The sequence below is a fragment of the Phalaenopsis equestris genome, unplaced genomic scaffold, assembly GCF_001263595.1.
Source record: "Phalaenopsis equestris unplaced genomic scaffold, ASM126359v1 Scaffold200602, whole genome shotgun sequence".
NCBI lineage: Eukaryota > Viridiplantae > Streptophyta > Magnoliopsida > Asparagales > Orchidaceae > Phalaenopsis > Phalaenopsis equestris.
This window is the reverse complement of record NW_018220417.1, coordinates 954-20024: the sequence shown is the minus strand read 5'-3', so window position 1 is coordinate 20024 and position 19071 is coordinate 954. Positions and strand designations below refer to the sequence as shown.

Sequence of the window (19071 nt, the reverse complement as noted above, 5' to 3'; positions counted from 1 at the left end):
TTGTTGATTCTTGTATGCATTGCAAAGAATGTTGTCATTTTTCTTATGCTTTGCTGTGATATTTATTTCATTGGATGAATTATATTCTTTTGACTTATTTTCTATTTGCTATATTTCTTTGCCAGTTATATATTTTTACTCTTAAATTTCATGCTAAGAAATCTTTCTGCTTTCAGTCATTCCATGTCTTCCACATATATTCATTCATAGTTGGAGGTATAACTGTCCATAAATGTCACATTCTCAATTTTTTTGGTGTAGGAACTAACAAGTAGTGCTGGCGAAGACGTAGTTTTTGCCATGAATACCTTCATAACGCGCCTGCTGTCTGTTTCAGATCCTGCGAAAATGAAGGTATGTCTTGAGCACATTATGATTAGCTTCTATTCTTGCTCTTGTATGATCTTGTTATAATTTGGTGTTTGTGTCTGGCTGCATATTATGTTAACATATTGGAACTCATTAATATCTAAGGGCATTTATATACATAACATCAACTTCCCATGTATTTACATATTTAACACCTAAACTTTAATTTTGTACGTGTATACCACCCAAATCTTTCATATCAAATAAAAAAATACCACCATTTCAACTATTAAAACGCAAAATGTATCATCTTTTGTATAGGCAAGGTTGGATGTATGTAAAAATTGAAGTTTAAAGTGTCAGATTTGTAAATACATAGAAATTGAGTGGTATGTATGTAAAACTTCGTAATATTTTGTTAGTTCCATATTTTTCAAGAATTCTGTTCTGACATTAAGAACACAATTTTTGTGAGTTTTTTGCATGTCATGAAGAATTAAAGAACAAATTGCCTACAGAAATATATTTGGATTTCTCACCTTTGGAGTGCTTCAATGATATCAACAAACAGAACGTGATGTTCTTTTTTGCTTTTATAGTAACTTGATATTGCAATCATATGAATTTAATCTGTTGGAAAATGATGAGATTATGGCAGATCATATTTGTCTGATTCTGCAATCAGTAGTTTTATTCTCTTTTGTTTTTGTATAGTGGTAGCTGGGGGTGTAAATGAGCCAGGATTGACCGAGTGTTTGTTCGTGTTCGGCTCATTCGATTTTCTTTTGTTCCAAATCAACTTGTGTTCGAAATGGATCATGAATAGTGTGTTCGTATTCTTGTCGATTTGAATTCATTTGTTCATTTCACCCAGTATTTGGTTTGAATTTAGCTCGAATAATTTAAAAAAATTAAATTTTATATTTTTTTCAAAAATTTCATCAAGTAAATATAAACATGCTATAATAATTATTTTTTTAATTAATAATTTCGAGCTAAAATGAGCCCAACATGATCGAATAAACTGTATTTGTTCGACCCGTTTATAAATTAATATAAGAAAAAAAGTTTGTGTTATGTTTGCTTGCTTAATGAAAGAATCAAATAAGAGCACTTAGCTGGCTGAACACGAGCTATTTACGAACAACGTTCTTTTTTAACAACCCACTAGTGTTTCCCCAGTGTCAAGTCGTGTTCGGCCAATTTCTAGTCTTGATTAAGGCTTGTTATTCTGACACAAATTAAGACTGTTAAACACATGCCGAGGCATGTCGGAGATGTGTAAATGTCCAACTCATGTCTGACATGGATACAGAGGGTATTTTGTTGCCATTAACAATTGCTTTATTATGATTTTCCCCATCTGTATCAACTATTACACTACCTAACGTTTCTTTATTTTCGTTCTAGTTCCAGTCATAAAGCAACCGGACACCTTGATTCTGATAATCATTGGGGGCATTTACATACATACCTCCCAATTCCAATTTATTGCATATCTAACATTAAATCCTTACTTTTTACATTTATAACACCCAAATCTTTCATATCACATAAAAAATACCACTGTTTATAACTTTTCATGCACAAGTAAGATAGGATATATATGTCAAAATTAAAGTTTAGGTGTTAGATATGTAAATGCATAGGAATTAAGGAATGTGTATGAAAATCATCTTTACTTTTGTTAGGAATTTGGGAAATCACTCATTTATTATCTTCCACTCCTGCTCCATACTAACGTAAGCCTTTCATTTGCTGTATATACCGGTTCGTGGCATAAGCATGTAGTAGGTATCACTAACAAGCGTGCATTCTTTACCTGGAATGAAAAAAATGCAAATAAGCCCTGCTTATTTCGCAATATTTATTTTAATACAGGGGCATTTACATACATAGCACACACTCTTGTATATTTGCATGTCTCATAACTAAACTTCCATATTTACACACATAGCACTCAATTTTAAATATCACATAAAAAATAGTAATATTATCTCTTTTTGAAAGTGAAATCCACATTTTTCGTGCATAGGTTTCAAACACCAATGTGCTATGTAAATACGAAACTTTAGGTGTGAGATATATAAATACATAAACATTGTGTGCTACATATGTAAAATTCCATTAAAAGATATATACATATATATACATATATATATGTTTACTCTTTTTAAAGATCCATTTAAATCCTAGAGTCTATAAAAGTGCTAATTTAGTCTTCAGACTGTTTTAATGGGTGCTAAAATATTTATCTTTGGGACTATTTCAACCAATATTAAAAGAGTTTACGGAATAATTTGGCATGTCAGTCATATATATATAAAAGCTTATTATTCACTTGTTGAGCTTGACAAAGATGCATGATTGTTCTCTTTACCAGACAGCGGTCACTGAGACAAGCGCTCCTGAACTAGCAAATTTGCTCTTCTGGTTGATGGTGGTTGGTTACAGCATTCGCAATATTGAGGTGAGATTCGACATGGAAAAGGTGCTCGGCGCTCCTCCCAAGCTGGCCGAACTACCACCCGGCGAAAACATATAGAGCCACAAAGCATCAGAGTTTTCAAAAATACAAAATTAAATCGGTCAGCACACTCTCCATTGCTAACTTGCTCTGCAATTTTTACAGTTTGTAGGGTTTTCATGTAGGCTTTGATAACTGCATGATAATGCCCCCCTCTCCTTCTGATTCTCTAGGCATGTTTTAGCCCAATGATTCAGAGCGGAAAATGTCTTTATATCAATTCCATATGGAACAAAAGAATTTCATATTTATGGGTTTTTGATAACTGATCCACTATGAAAAGAACCTGGAACCAAAATTATTATTATTATTATTTTGCATCTCAAAATCATTATATTCTTCTTACTTTACATTACTAATATAGTTATCGAGATTTCAAAGGATAACAAATGACCTTTTGCTGTTGTTTTAATAAGGAGGCCTGGTAGTTGGTGCCATGCAATATGATTAGTTATTGTTGTTATTGAATGATAATAATAATAGGGGCATTTACTTACATTAAGCGGTGGAACCAGATTATGTTCAGGGTGGGCAATTGTCTCATTTGGAGTTTCTTATTTCTCTATATACAACAACAACAACAACAACAAAAGCCTTAATCCCACTACGTGGGGTCGGCTACATCCTATTTAGTGTCATAATTTCATTTAGTTCTAATAAATCAAGTTCATTTTTAATATAATAAGCCCAAGTCTTCCTTGGTCTACTTCTGCCTTTCTTTACATAAGCCGAATCTAAAACATCAGTTGGATCATCAGATGATCGAAGCTTAATGTGACCAAATCTTAATGTGACCAAACCATCTAAGACGACTTCTGTTAAGTAAAATTTAATATTCTTTTCTTATGTAATTTAGGCAATTTAATAATTTTGCCCCTCTTAGATATATTTTTTTGCCCAATGCTTAAAAAAAAAATGGATATTTCGTTATTTTGCCCACCCTAAAAAATAATATTGGTTCCACCCCTAAATATATACCCACCTGATTCTTATATATCTACATATCTAATGCCTTAACTTAGACATTTTTTTTACATTTATATCCTTCAAATCTTTCATATCATATCAAAAATTTCATTATTTTAACTTTTAAAAAGTGAAATATGCTTTTTTTAAGTATAGGTAACATGACATATATGTAAAAAATTGAGGTTTCGGTGTTTGATATGTAAATGCATAAGATTTGATTGTTATATATGTAAATATTCCGCAATAATAATTAGATATTGCCCCTATTCCTGAAGTTATCATCTTAGTATGCCATATAACATCTCCACAGCTTCTCATCAACTGTCTCCAGCTTCTAAGGTGACATTCAGTAGAGAAACACAACAATTGGATGATGGTGGGACAAGATGCTGCTAAAATGTCATTTTGGAATTGAGAGAGAGATAGAGAATAAGTTGGGTTGTATTGTTGGTCCAGTTTTTGAAAATTCATTTTGTATTTTTTGTTCACCAAAGGCTAGCTCTGTTTGTTTTGGCATATTTTATCTATCCCTCCCAATTCTATCTTACAATTTTTTCTTTTTTTTAGGGATGTGCTTACAGTTCACATAATTCTTATTTATTTACATAATTAACCCTTAAAATTTTATATTTTTACTTTTATAACAATTTAGTGCCTTAATCATTATATTTCTTACTGTTTTTTTTGTGGTATTAAATATTTCATTGATATAAATATTAAAATTTAGGTAGTAGATGTGTAAGTACATAAAATTTGGTATATATGTATATAAGTAGGCTTTAACTCTATGCACCATGAGAAAATTGTGTTTTGTTTGCCTTCTCCATGAGCAAGTGTGTGTTTGATGCTTTTATCATTTCAAGAAGGATGTTGTCATTTATGTATTTGATGGATGTTGTATGGTTTATCTAAACATATGGCTGACATTATTTGTGAAATTGAAGAGGGTTTGTTTCTTAGGCCAGCCTTAGAAGTAAAAGAAGAAAAAAATGTTGGCTTCATCATCTCATGGAGGGAGATAATTAGGGTGCTTTTGGGGCAGTGGTGGATGCGGTGCAGTTTGGACCGCACTCACTATTAGGGTGTTTGAGTAAATAAAGTTTTGGATGTTTTCTTAGAAAAAGTTGTGTTTTACAAATCTAGTGGTTAGAAAATTATGATTTGACTTTTTGAAAAAAAACTTATATATATATTAGCTATTACAGCTTTTTGAACAGTTTCTTCAACAATAACTTCACAGTTGATTCTTTAAACAGTGGAACCCTAGTGGAATACTAATCAAAACTTCTTTTAACTTATTTTATTGGGAGGTTAGATTTTCTTAGAGCCACTTAGCTAAACTAGGTAAGCTTTAAGCATACTCTAGTGAGATCTCTATATTTGTATTGTTCAAGAAAAATGTATTATTTACTTTTGATTATATTCTTTGGTATTTTAGCTATGAAAAATATATTATGTTCGCTAAACCGGACATGCGGTCGACATCATAGCTTGCACTATACCGTCGAAAAAATGGTGTGGAGTGATCCACGCCTGTGTCCGCATGTCCGAGCGATGGATATAACCTGTTTATTCATCAATCATAATCATACTTATTTCAGACTCAAGATTCTCTCACATAAAATATTCACTTATGCACACCAATGAAAATATCAAATTAAAACTCAGGACTCCCAAAACCTTTGATAAACCTTTTCTCAAGCCACAATATATTATTAAAATCGAAGATTTACATTCATACAACTCAATTCCTATGTATTTACATATCATAACTCTTAAATTTTATATATGTCACTTTAAGACGGATAAAGGAGTGATAATTGAATGGTATAAATGTAAAAAGTAAAGTTAGATTTTAGATATGTAAATTCATAGGAATTGTGTGATATTAGTAGTCAAATTCATCTTCAAAACAAAAGATTTCAAGCCTATGACATAGATCCGAGTAAACCAATTAATATAGTAAATAGTTCGAAAACATATATGATCAAAATAATTGCTCTAATATTTCTACATAGCAAAATTGTTTGTTTATTGGATATTATAATTAAAAAAATAGGATTATGCACTTTATAATAATATAATTTATTTTAAATTAAATGTAAATAAAATTTGATTTATTAATATTTTATTACACCAATCTAAAGCAATCCCATCAGCTGTACTTGTAACATAATAATCATTTTTATAAAAGTACTCCGAACCCCATTACAGATTTCACAATGATAACAACAATATATTGTACAATGCTGATGCCTCAAATATATTACCTAATGACGGCACTATTCTTTTAATGGAAATTACATACATAACCTTTAATTAAAATAAGGTAACCTAAGGTAACCTCACATACACGCCACACAATTCTTATGTATTTACATATCTAACACCTTAAGTTTGATATTTACATTTATAGCACCGTGATGTTGCAAATATATGCATGAAAAGATGCATTTCACTTTTAAAAAAATAATGAAAGCGATAAACTGATAACTTTTGATGCAGTGTTAAAAATTTGAGTGGTATTCATGTAAATATGAAAGTTTAGGTGTTCGATATGTAAATATGTCAGAATTGTGTGGTTGGTATGAAAATACCTTACAAATAACCCATAAATATTGGTCAATCCACAGCAGAATCTGCAACAATAAAACACACTTTTGGAAATGAGACTTTACATAACTCAATTTGCAAAAGTAAAACGTTATTTTACAAAAGAAACCAAAAAATAATTAAATACATTTTAAGGGGAAAGGAAAGCTGCAAACATATAATATGAATCAATAAAAAAAAAACTTAAAATTAGTCCTTCCTAAATTGGTTGCATCACTTCTAAAAGCTCAATATTCAGTTCAAATGTCGCCCCAGGCTGCATTGTAAGAGAGACCAGTGAGGTATCAGGAAATGCCAACTCTCAAATAAGCTCTATGTTGTCAGCAAGACAAACAAGGGCAATTACTACATGCATCAATCATGATATAATGATATTTACAAAACTATAAAAAATTAAAATAGAACCTTAATCCATATGGTTTTTTTGTTTTCATCAAAATCCCCATAGTTTGATTATGGCGCACATCCACACATAAATACATGAGTTCAATAGTTCAAAAGTAAAAATAAAATGAAAAAATAAGTGTTATTTAGGCTATTAACAAAACTAATACCTAAATATCAAAATTTACAATAAAACCTCAATCCACAATTTCTGCTTTTATGAAAATCTCGATGGTTTGATCATGACATAGATAAATACATGGGCTCAGAAGTTCAAAAAAAAAAAAAAAGAAAAAAGATATGGGTGTTAGCTTTGTTTACTACAAGCATCAATCATGATATATTGATATTTACAATACTATAAAAAATTAAAATAAAACCTTAATCCATATGGTTTTTTTGTTTTCATCAAAATCCCCATAGTTTGATTATGGCGCACATCCACACATAAATACATGAGTTCAATAGTTCAAAAGTAAAAATAAAATGAACAAATAAGTGTTATTTAGGCTATTAACAAAACTAATACCTAAATATCAAAATTTACAATAAAACCTCAATCCACAATTTCTGCTTTTATGAAAATCTCGATGGTTTGATCATGACATAGATATTAATGAAAAGTTTGTGGTGATGGTCTTTTACCGGTATTTCATTCATCCCCTTTTCACCATAACCAAGTCCGGGAGGAACAATTACAGTTCTCTACACAAATCAAGACAGAAACATCAGAAATAATACATGAAATGACGATGCGAAAATAGACATAATAAATGAAAGTTATCGAGATTGCGGTACTATTTTTGTATGGCATGAGTTAGATAACGATGTTATATTCAAACTCATCTTGGTTAGCAGTATAATACAATTAATAAGTAGGGGCATTTATATACATACCACATGATTCTTACGTATTTACATATCTAACAACTAAACATGCATATTTACATGCGTATCCCTCAAATCTCTAACAAAACATAAAAAATACCACGACAACTATCTTTTTAGAAGTTAAACATATCTTTTCATGCATAAGTTTATAATAACAAAATATTATAATTGTAAATATCAAACTTTGGGTATTAGATATGTAAATACATAAGAATTGTGTTAAATGTAAGTAAATATTCATAATATATAATATTATTATTTGTGACCTTTTTTATTTGTTAAACACCAATTACGTCAAACAAAATGAAAAAAATTGAGGGTTGATGATAACTTATCAAAATTGGTTAAATTATTTCAACTCAGAATTTTGTTAGTGTAAGAGCATTTCTCAAAAGTCACAAACTTGACGTAATCGGATGGTGGTGAGAAGTGCATGAGAGGATATTAGAACACTAACTTCATATGTCATACAACAATTTAATCTAGTTGCGGTGAAAATTAAGGATTCATTAGGTTTAAATCGGAAAGTAGATAAAAATTTTAATGGGAGAAAAATGATCATATATGTATGTATATGTATGTATATATATATATGTATGTATATGTATGTATATAGATTTTGTAATGAGTCATAAGATAGAATTGATACTAAAGAAGGAAAAAGTAGATAACGAAAACATCTAAGAGATGAGATTTATAGATATCTTGGTCACATTAGATGCATGATAACATTAAGATAATAGGTTCATAATTAAATAAGATCAATTTAAATGTATTAGAATTGAAGATAACATAAATGCTACTTAGAAACCTTATTAAATAAGAATTGTTAGGAAGAAATAATTTTGGCAACAAATCATAATGAACAAAATAAATGAATTATATTATAGATCAATTAAAAAAATATAGCTAACTTTAAAGAAGATGAATAAAATTGAGGCTTAGGTAAAAAATGAGACATGTAAGGAGATTTAGAAAATTATGAGGGATAATGCAGTGGTTTGAATAACAAATATTTTTGATAGAATTGATAATTAAAGTGATGAAAAAAGATTAGAAAAGAAGCATTTGATATTGATATTTAACAACAAAGAATATATGCAAGATTGTATTAATTATAGAGGAATCAAGACTTATAAGGCTTGCAATGAAGCTATGGAGAGGGTAATGGAATATATGCTTTGAAAAATTAGGGCAACTTTGAAGAACCATGAAGATCTACTATAAAAGCATATTTATGGTAAGACAATAAATAAATAAATAAATCAATCAATAAAAAATATTGACAGAATTTTTACTGATTTTAAGAAGGCATATGATTGAATATCATGAGAATTGATTAACCGTGGAATAAGACAGAAATGGTGTCATAGATTCGTTAACATCAATAAAATTTGTACGATAGAATATTGACTAATGTAATAAGTAATTAAGGAAGAACCTAAGAGTTTTCAAATATAAGAAGTTTACATTTAAAAAAATTATGGTTATAACTTTCTGTAGAAGAAATAGCTAAAAAACTTAGCTTGTTCATTCTTTCAATGGGTATACAAAATTACACACAACTAAAGAAAATACATAATTACTATAAAAAGCATAAAAATCACCTTTTGCTAAATTCCATTTTATTATTTAGACATCGATGATTGATGCCAAGGAAGCAATCCATGTGCTCTTTCTTTAATTTTTTTTGTATATGAATCCGTGGGAAAGGTATTTCATTATAAGTAATAATTAGGGGAAGAGATTTTTCCTGGAAAGCAATGAACTTGTGACATCTAATTTTCCTTATCTCGATGTTATTAATCCGACAACTCTTAAACAGTCTTCAAACTAGATGGTTGAGGTATACCATTCCCAATTTGTTATTATTTTCTTGAATGAGGGGAACATGTCAACAAGTTGTCTTTCTATTGGGACAAGGGTTGTAAACAAGTGCTTGAATGAGCTCAAGCTTGACTCATGTTTGGCTCGTGTTCGAAATTGCTCGTGAATACTGTGTTTGTGTTCGACTCAATTTACATATTCTTATTCGTGTCTGAAATGTGTTTGACTTGAAATTGGCTCATTTACATTAATCAAAAATAGATGCAGGGTGATGGAATCAAACATATACCATTCATGTGCAATAGAAGATGCATGATCACATGACAACACAAGTTGTTATGATTTAAATATAGATATAAATATATATAATACATTATTATATAAATAGAATATATATATAATTTCTTATTTCAAGCTAAAACGAGCTGAATATGATCGAACAAAGGGATGATCGTGAATTTAACGAGTCGAACACGAGTTGTTCGCGAACACTAAGCTTTTTTGACAGTCCTAGTTAGCACATATAAAATGCATATCAATTCACATTTTTATTTCTCTTTTATAAAATGTTTATCCACTTCAATGTGTTTATATGATTATGGCAGACTAGGTTAGCAATAAGAATAACAGATGTATTACCATAGTATATTTTCATAATCTTTTTTCATTTGAACTTTAAGTCTAGTATGATCATGATCCATAGTAGCTCACAAATTCCTTGAGCAACAATCACTCTATATTGGAGGAGCCACCTTTCTCTTATTTCTTCCCACTTTGATCTGTCTTATTAGTTCCTTGTCCGATTTTGTTATTTTCTCCCGAGGTACCCTTGTCGGCTGTAGAACTTGCAGATGGTTGCTTAGCTTAAGATGGTGGTTTAAAGGACGATTGTTGCCTGTTTTGCTTCTGCTGCCACTCTACCTTCAAGGCTAGTGTATGGACATCCCCCAACGTCTGATATGGCTGAAGCTGTACCACATTGCTAATGGCAGGCTTCAGACCTCCCAGGTATCTGGCTATCATACACTCCTCTGGCTCAGTTAGCTCGTACTTCAGCTGCAAGTGGTCGAACTAGGCTGTGAACTCTTCAACTGAAAGATCTCGTTGTTGCAATTTGTGAGTTTTAGGAACATGTTCTAACGATATTGGGGTAGGAGATATATCTTCTGCATTGCCTTCTTCATCTTTCCCGACTTAGTTATCTTTGACTATCTTCTCTTCTCCTCTGTCTTTCAAGATTTTCTTATCATAAAGAGGCATTCTTCGTTAGTTTAATGACAACTAGTTTGACTCGTTTGTCCTCTTGTACGTCTTTATACTCGAAAATCTGTTCGATTGATTGCAGTCAGTTGATAAATTCATCGAGATCCACGTCTCCCTCAAATTCTGGGAGGTCCATCTTGATGCCAAAGTCCCGTTAACGTCCATAAGGGCCCTCCAAATTCATCTTTGTGTCCCTATCTTCCTTCGACACTCCTGATCTTGGTCGATAGTAACCTCTTCCAGGTTTTCATCATCCAGCTCTGCTATCTTCATTGCAGACGACATATTTCTCATTGAATCTCATCTCAGGTCAAGTTTGGTGCATCTTTCCGCGGTGGCATGACTAGAGTTGGGAATCAGAAAGAAAAAAATTGATAGAAGTGATATTGGTAGGGCGGATACTAGGAAACCTTAGAATAAGAATAGGATTATGCTATCTCTGATACCAAATGATACCAAAACTAGTTAGAATTCAACGAAACACAAAAGCAATCTTTTATTAATATAGAAATAAGGTTACAACATGACTCAAGCGGTAAAAGAAAATACAATAATAAACTAATCTTCAGTTAGGGCTGTAGAAAGAGATCCGAAAACAGAGGTGGCGTCGGCGGGGTGGTAGGAAAGGTTAGGAAGGCCAGGTGGTTGATTGGGTGGGGAGTTGTAGGTGAGTTGGACAACAAGGTTGTTGTAGGAAAGAGGTGGCAGGATGTGGGTAGATGACTTGGAGGGCTAGGCAACCTATGTGGTTGTGGGGAGGAGTACAGGTGTTGGAATGAGGGGACTGGATGGCGAGACAACCGGTTGTGGTGAGAGTATAGGTGGCGACAGAGTTGTCCAGGGAGATGGGGTGGCCAGCGGCTAGAGAAGTGGTAGGAGAAGAGTCGAGAGAAGAAAAGGAAGAGATTGTAGGGATACAACACCATCTCAAACATGATACATCTGAAGCACCACCTGTCGTCAAATATAACCCTAACAAAAAGAAAAAGGACTCCACACTGAAACAAAGCTCAGAACTACCCCTTACAAATAAAAACTGCAATTTATAGACTCCCACTGAAGAAAAATATGAAAGAGATAAAAATGAAAACTCCCACACAAAAGGAAGGGGTGGGGAGGCAAGAAAAATCCAAAGATATAGTCAATAGAACTTCTTATATGAAGAAGGGGGCACTAAAGGAAGGGCGACAGTCCTACTAGATCACGATCATGCTTCACCCTCTTTCATGACACCTTCACTTCTTCGCCTGCTTTCGCGATGGTTCATGGGTTTTCTAATCCCACGTGTTCAGCGCCCGCACCAAGGCGATGTTTTAGAGGCCGCACTAAAGCGATGTTTTAGCGCCCACATCATTTTGATTTGTTGAATGCAAGTTATTGAAAATTTTAATAAATAAATTAAAACAGTATACTTAAAATTATCTCATTACTGATTATTCACATATTCTATAAACGTTTTCTCTTCTTGTGATCATCTTTTAATCAAATAATTCAAATATGAAATGATAGTTTAAAACAACAGTAAACTAAACAAACTAATTAGTACTCGTACTCTTAAACTACAGTAATGTAACAAAAAAAAGAATGATATACATGTTAGTCAGAGGTACTATAAATCGATATAAAAATAAGAGACAATTTACTTTTTCAGATATGATTTTTCAAGATAATTCATAATATTAAATTTGTTTCACCATATCAGTAACATGTCTATATCATTTTATATATGTAAAATCATTACAGAAGCATCGTCTAATATTATGTCAATTAATACACATCAATATCAATAATCTTTTTCGTTTACATGCATGGGTACATTAGCTTTCCCCCGCTAGTACCATATATGGGTAAACTTCATAGCCAAGCATGCACATGCAAACATATTATGAAAATCAATATATAATAATAATTATTTCATTATCATTTGCATAACAGTCAATATACTTGTATAACATTCAATATTTATGATAATTTAAATAATATTGAATGTCAGTCCAAACATATGAACAAAATTTTAATAGAACCATAAATCATGGGTATGTAGTGATATAAATATAACAAATAACAGTAATAATAAATGCATTTGGTCGAGAATAACTAAAATATTACTAAAATATAAGAACATGAGTACTCACTTTTAATGTCTTAACTTTGTTCTTTTTCCTCCAAACTGAACTTCCTAATATGTTAATCTTTATTAATTAAAATAAATAAAACCTAACATTTACCTCATTTATTTTGATCGTTTTCACAAATATTGACCTCTACTTTCTCCAAATTCGGGATTTAATAGCTTCTCTCTTCCTTCTCTTCTCACGCTTCTATCTTTTTCCCTTCTATTGTCTCATTAGAAATGAAAGATAACATTCTTCGACTCCTAAAGACGAAGAGACACCCCCATTCAATTAATATTATATGTTTATGAATTTATTGTTATTATTATTATTTATTAAAATTTTAAAAGGGTTTTAAAACTGATTTTTACAACGTAATATGCTATTGAGGATAAACTTGAGAAAATTAAGGACAATTTCTTGTCCCAATACAATTATTAAAGAACCAACTACTAATTTTACTTTTCCATTATTGGGATAGAGATCGTAAGTTTCAAAGAAGTTGGGATTCTTGTAGATCGTAAGTTTCATATAATATTAAAGAACTCATTCTTGTAGATCGTAATTTTACTAACATTCTTGTAGACTTCCCATATGTTCATTAGGACTGAAATGAAAATTGAGGATTGGGAAAGTGTATTTGAGGCACTAAATATAAGAGTTGGAAGTCATACCATTTTAAGTAAGAGAGTGTGATACAAAATGCTTTTCCAAGGAATTGAGAATATTTCTTAGTTCATTAATTTCTTTCGAATTAAGTCCATCTATTTCCACGAGGTAGGCTTATCATTTGTTATTCCCTTCTTTGTTTCCCTCATAGTCTAAGGGCTTTCTGTGAAATTTCAAGCATTTCTACTAGATGCACTTTTCTTCCATAGTAGCACCAAAGATTATTTTTTAGAGGAGTTTTTTGTTCTTCCTTGAGAGAAGAATATGTAGCAGCAAATCCCTTATCTTGAGATTTAATGGTCGTCATGATAGATGTTTAAGAGATGAAGTTATTAAACATCATGATTCTTCTTCCTTCTTCAGCTCATATAAGAGCAAAAACTTCATTTAGATAAAGGATATTTTCTATATTTAACGTTTGGACTTAAACTAAATCGAAATCATTATTAAGTCTACAAGAAATTCAAATATTTCTTATCTTTCCATAAATTGTTTGAGAATTCCTCTTGAGATCTCAATAATAATCTAATTCAGACTAATAAACCTTCATGGGATTAAAATATTCAATGACCGTAAATTTATGTTCCTTAGTGTTGGAAAGTTTCATTTTGATCTCGTAAATAAGTACAACATCTTTGACTTTATTTGATGGCATCCCACTTTTTTTTTTGGTGATAGATAAGAAAATGTATGTCTCATTGATTTTGGCATTATGATATTTCACAATTATGACATGATCATAGAGTTCATTCCTTCTTAAAGTATACGCTTCGGGTCTTCTAAATTTAGAGGTAGATCCACAAGGTATTGAATCTTTCACTTTATTTTCAAAAAGGTCTTCACAATTGGGGACCATTTCAAATAACTTCTCCCGTTTAAACAACATGGAGCTCAAAGTCTTTGGAATTCTCACTTAGTCTAATTTTTGCCATTCCTGATGGTCTACTACTTGGAAGGGAAGTCAAAGAAACAAACATAATGATAGGAAAAGAAGAATTCCGACTAGAAAGAGATTCAAGAAAGAAAGGTGAGAATGAAAGTGGAAGCAGAGAACCCTAACCCTTCTCTCATACCATGTAGGAGAAGTGGTGGCTAAAAAGCTTTTAAGCTTGTCCATTTTTTAATGGATATTTGGATAAAAAACTACATATATATATAAAAATAAAAATAAATAATTACAATACAAACATAAAAATTGCTTTTAACTATATGTCGTTTGATTATTTAGAGATTGCTAAGGGAGTAATTCCTGGGCTCTTTCATTCAATTTTTTTGTACAGAAATATAAGCGAAAGGCCTTTCCTCATACACAATGAATCCGTGGAAGAGATATTTCCACAGACATAATCAGAGGGAAAGAAAAATTCCGACTAGAAAGAGATTCAAGAAAGAGTGGTGAGAGTGAAAGTTAACAATGCTATGAAACCATGTGAAAGAATAAGTAGCTCAAAAACTTTTAGTTTGTTCATACTTTCAAAGGATATTTACATACAAAACTACATATATAAAAAAGAAACTAAATAGCTAAAATAACAAACATAAAAATTGCCTTTAACTATATGTGAATTGATTATTTCCAGATTGCTAAGGGAGCAAGCTGTGGGAACTTTCTTTCCTCTATTGTATATAAATATATGTGAAAGGTTTTTCCTAAGAAGAAATGAATTCGTGGAAGAGATATTTCCTTATAAGCAATGAACCTGTAATATCTAATTTTCTTTATTCAGACCTAATCTATCTGATGGCTCGCCAACAATTTATGTATTAATTATAAAAAAGATGCTTATAAAAAATATTAAAAATGAGAAGTTATAGTGTATGTTTTTTGTAGATAATATAGTTTTAATATGTGAGACATCTATTGAAATAAGTGAAAAATTATATAACGAAGAAAATGTTTAACACATAAAAAAGTTAGAAACAATAAAACAAATCGTGAGCATATTATTTATAATTTTAATGAGAATAATATGAACAACTTTTATTAAATATATTTAAGATAGGATAACATATATGTGAAATACTTAAATATCTTGGATTTATTGTGCAGAGGAATATAAATATAGATAATGATGCCATTTCTAAAGTTAAAATTGCATTATTAAAATAAGGAAAAAATGCTTTAGAAGTATTGCGCAATAAGGAGATATCATTGAGAGTTAAAAGTAAACTTAAAAAATTATAATTAGGCAATAATGTTATGTAAATCTAAATATTGTGCAATAAAAAGTTACTGATATTTCAATTAAGCATGACAAAAATAAGTATGTTAAGACAAACAAGTGGCAAAATTAGGAGCTGTAGTTTAGTGAATGATTATATTAGATGAAACATAGAGCTACTATTGAATATGACATAATTTAAATAAGGCATTTACATACATACCACCCAATTCCAATGTATTTACGTATACTAATTTATATGCCCAAAAATATCAATGTTTGCAAAGCTCTTTGATTTCAATGTTTAAAAATATCGTTATCTTGACTTGTAAAAAGTGAAATAGACATTTGCATGTGTATATATGATGGCATATATATCCGTAAAAATTGAAGTATAGATGTTAGATATGTAAATACATAGTAATTCAGTGGTATGTATGTAAATCTTCCTTTGAACTAAAATAAATGAGTTGGGCATGTACAAAAAATAATAGAAACTGTGCCACTTAATTAACTAGATAAAATTAATATTGAAGGATTAGAAAAATGATGGATGAACTATAATAATTTGGATTCTGAACAATCCATATACTATCTGTTTAATTTAATTTTCTCGTGATCTTGTCTTCTCAATATCATTTTTTGAGAGGCCGCCCATCCCAAGATTGCTCCATCATAAGAATACATAACTATGTTGTTTTTAACGACAGTCAACCCGTCCCCACCTAAAGAAGCCTTGATGTTTGAGAATCTGATTTCATCTTTATATGGGAGATTTTACAAAAACAAAGTTGTGATGATAGAACTGTTTTAAATAATATGGCTAATATCTAATATCTTAATCAATATTCAACATGAATGAATGGAGATCAGACTTAGTCCAAATAGTTGGGATAGGGCTAAAAAATAGTGACAATGGCAGGAAACAATGGTAAAAAAATATTTTTTTATTATCATTATTTTAGCCACTAAATAGTTTAGCATCTCAATAGTGAAAAATTTAATCGACATTTAGATGTTATCAATATAAAAGTTAAATAACATTTACCTCATTTTAATACACAAATATCACCCAATCTAATCGACAAAACTTGTTAATAATATGATATTTTGTAGCAGATGACATTGAATCAATAAATCCCTTATAATAACTTTAAGACCACAACAATCCTACAAATTAGCAAACATACAAAACACAAAGGCTCCCACAAACTGAAAAATTTGGGAAAAATAGATTCATAATGTCTAACCCCTAGCTTTGCATGACGTTTTTCACATATTGACATAGGATTGTGATATCAAAGATAATATATAAAAAATAACATTGAAGAAAATGGATATAAACATACCTTTCCCCCAACTCTCATCCCTTCAGTTATTGTATACATAGCCGGTGGAGGTTTCGGTGCAGCCTGAGTTGAATAGAGCCCATTGGCATTATCAATAAATTCACGCTTCCTTTCTTTTCCTGGCGGAGAACCAACCTTAAACTCGTAAGGCTAGTCAAAGAAAGTATTGATTAATAGTCTAAAATTTAAGGTAGAGAGGAAAATAAAATGACGTTTCTAATAGCAGAAAAAAAGCAGGCAGAAAATTAAATATCAGAATCAGTGCACAAATTTTGGTTGGCATTCAATTGCAATCCCCAACCTTTTTATTTAGGAAAGAACATTTTGTATTTACCAATTAGTGAGTTACAATTACTTACATTCCTCTTGAAATAGTCAAGGTTTCACATAACCAGAGATGTAAAATTTAAATTTTAAAAATATTACATATTCAGGCTCCATTTGAGCAGGTCATTGTCATTAAAAGCTATTGCCAAATTATTTAAAAAAATTTATTTTTAATTCCGTTAATCAGCATCATAAAATGTTTCCCTTCTAACATAATAATTTGTTTAACAACTACCACAACTTAATGAATTTGGTTATAAAAAACTATTTCATCACAGTAATTTTGAAGAAGCAACAAGAAATCTGCAGCCAAACACAATCATAAATATTGTGTGAAAAGCAAAATTGTAAGAAATTTGCCCACAGACAAACTCTTAATACAGCAGTCACAATTAAAATTTGATTAGGAATAGTCTTTCAAAAGAGTAGGAGGCAGATTTTCGAAGCCCGTACCGAACAAATGTTGGATATGACGAGGGATTATCATACATAGCCTTATGATTTATAAAAAAATTTGTTTCCATGATTTGAACTTAGAATCTCTTTAATGCAATCTTTTTAATGCATAAAAGGCAACTTACTACTACCCCGTTCCTGCCTTATACTCGAGAAATATTATTACCGAATATTGATTCTTGTCTTAAGAATGCTTCAAGCATTTGAAGAAATCTAGCATCAGAATAAGCTTCTTTGAGCAAGATTGCAAATGGTCCCAAAATTTTGGAAAAAGAGTCAAGTACAAACATAAATATCAAGAAAAGTAACAAAATTACAATAAACCCCAATCCTAAAAATATATCAAGGACTACTTAAAATAAATGAAGGCTCGCGTGTTTTCCTAGAGCCATATTTCTTGGCACTTCAAGAAATAACTTTCGATAATAATATTGCACAGAGATTCAAAATTAATCCCTTCCATTTTTATATGACCACTCTGTATTTTCCGACAAGTTTCTTGATAATCAAAATATGGACGAGTGGCTTCAAATATTTGGTAACATTTCAGTTCTGATAAGATCTTAAATGTCGTGCAATGAGTATTATGGAGTAATTACTTGTCATATAAAAATAAGCAGAAAAAAAGTAATGTCCATATAGTCGATAAGCCAATCCAAATAAGTTTTGCAAACCTGTGCGATAATACGGTTTCCAGCTAGAAGTTTAGATTCTCGACTGGACACAACTGTGATGCCACGGTAGACACAGTCAAAATGCACCTGTAATGAATACAAAATTCATCTGGATCAATGTCCTAGAAAAATAAAACAAAACACGGCAAGAGAAGGTTAAGTTCTTCATTTTAAATTGACCTTGACCAAAACACCCCTTTCAACTATTTGACCCTTCCCTTCAACAAGATCGTAGTACTTCAGTCCTTCAGCTGCTTTAGATTACGATCAGAAACTGAAGAACAAAAATTCATTATAATGCAGAAAGAATGGATGCGTAATCTCAAAAACCAAAACATGAACAACAGTTTAAACTTCACAATCACCTGCCTAAATTATTAAAATAGGCAACTTGCAAAACTAATTTTATTTAACTATGAAATAAGAAGAGTACTAGAGATTGATAAACAAAATAAACCATAATTAGTCCCATTGTTCAAAGATGAAAAAAATGAAAAAAAAATGATAGTAATATTGTAGAAAGAGAAATACCTAGGA

General features: G+C 30.8%; 1 protein-coding gene and 1 long non-coding RNA gene across 2 annotated transcripts; one reads left to right on the top strand and one right to left on the bottom strand.

The window, feature by feature from the left end:
- Window positions 1-262: 262 nt before the first annotated feature.
- LOC110035884 lies at window positions 263-4374 on the top strand. The gene is made up of 3 exons (XR_002295181.1): window positions 263-354; window positions 2693-2897; window positions 4116-4374. It is a non-coding gene; the product is annotated as an uncharacterized LOC110035884 (long non-coding RNA).
- Window positions 4375-6560: 2186 nt separating this feature from the next.
- Window positions 6561-18785, bottom strand: LOC110035883 (peptidyl-prolyl cis-trans isomerase FKBP18, chloroplastic-like; the record flags this gene model as incomplete). The annotated part of the gene is made up of 5 exons (XM_020740196.1): window positions 6561-6674; window positions 7448-7507; window positions 17078-17227; window positions 18535-18621; window positions 18715-18785. Coding segments are annotated over 5 exons (425 nt in total), but the record flags the coding sequence as incomplete, so codon positions are not given.
- Window positions 18786-19071: the final 286 nt, after the last annotated feature.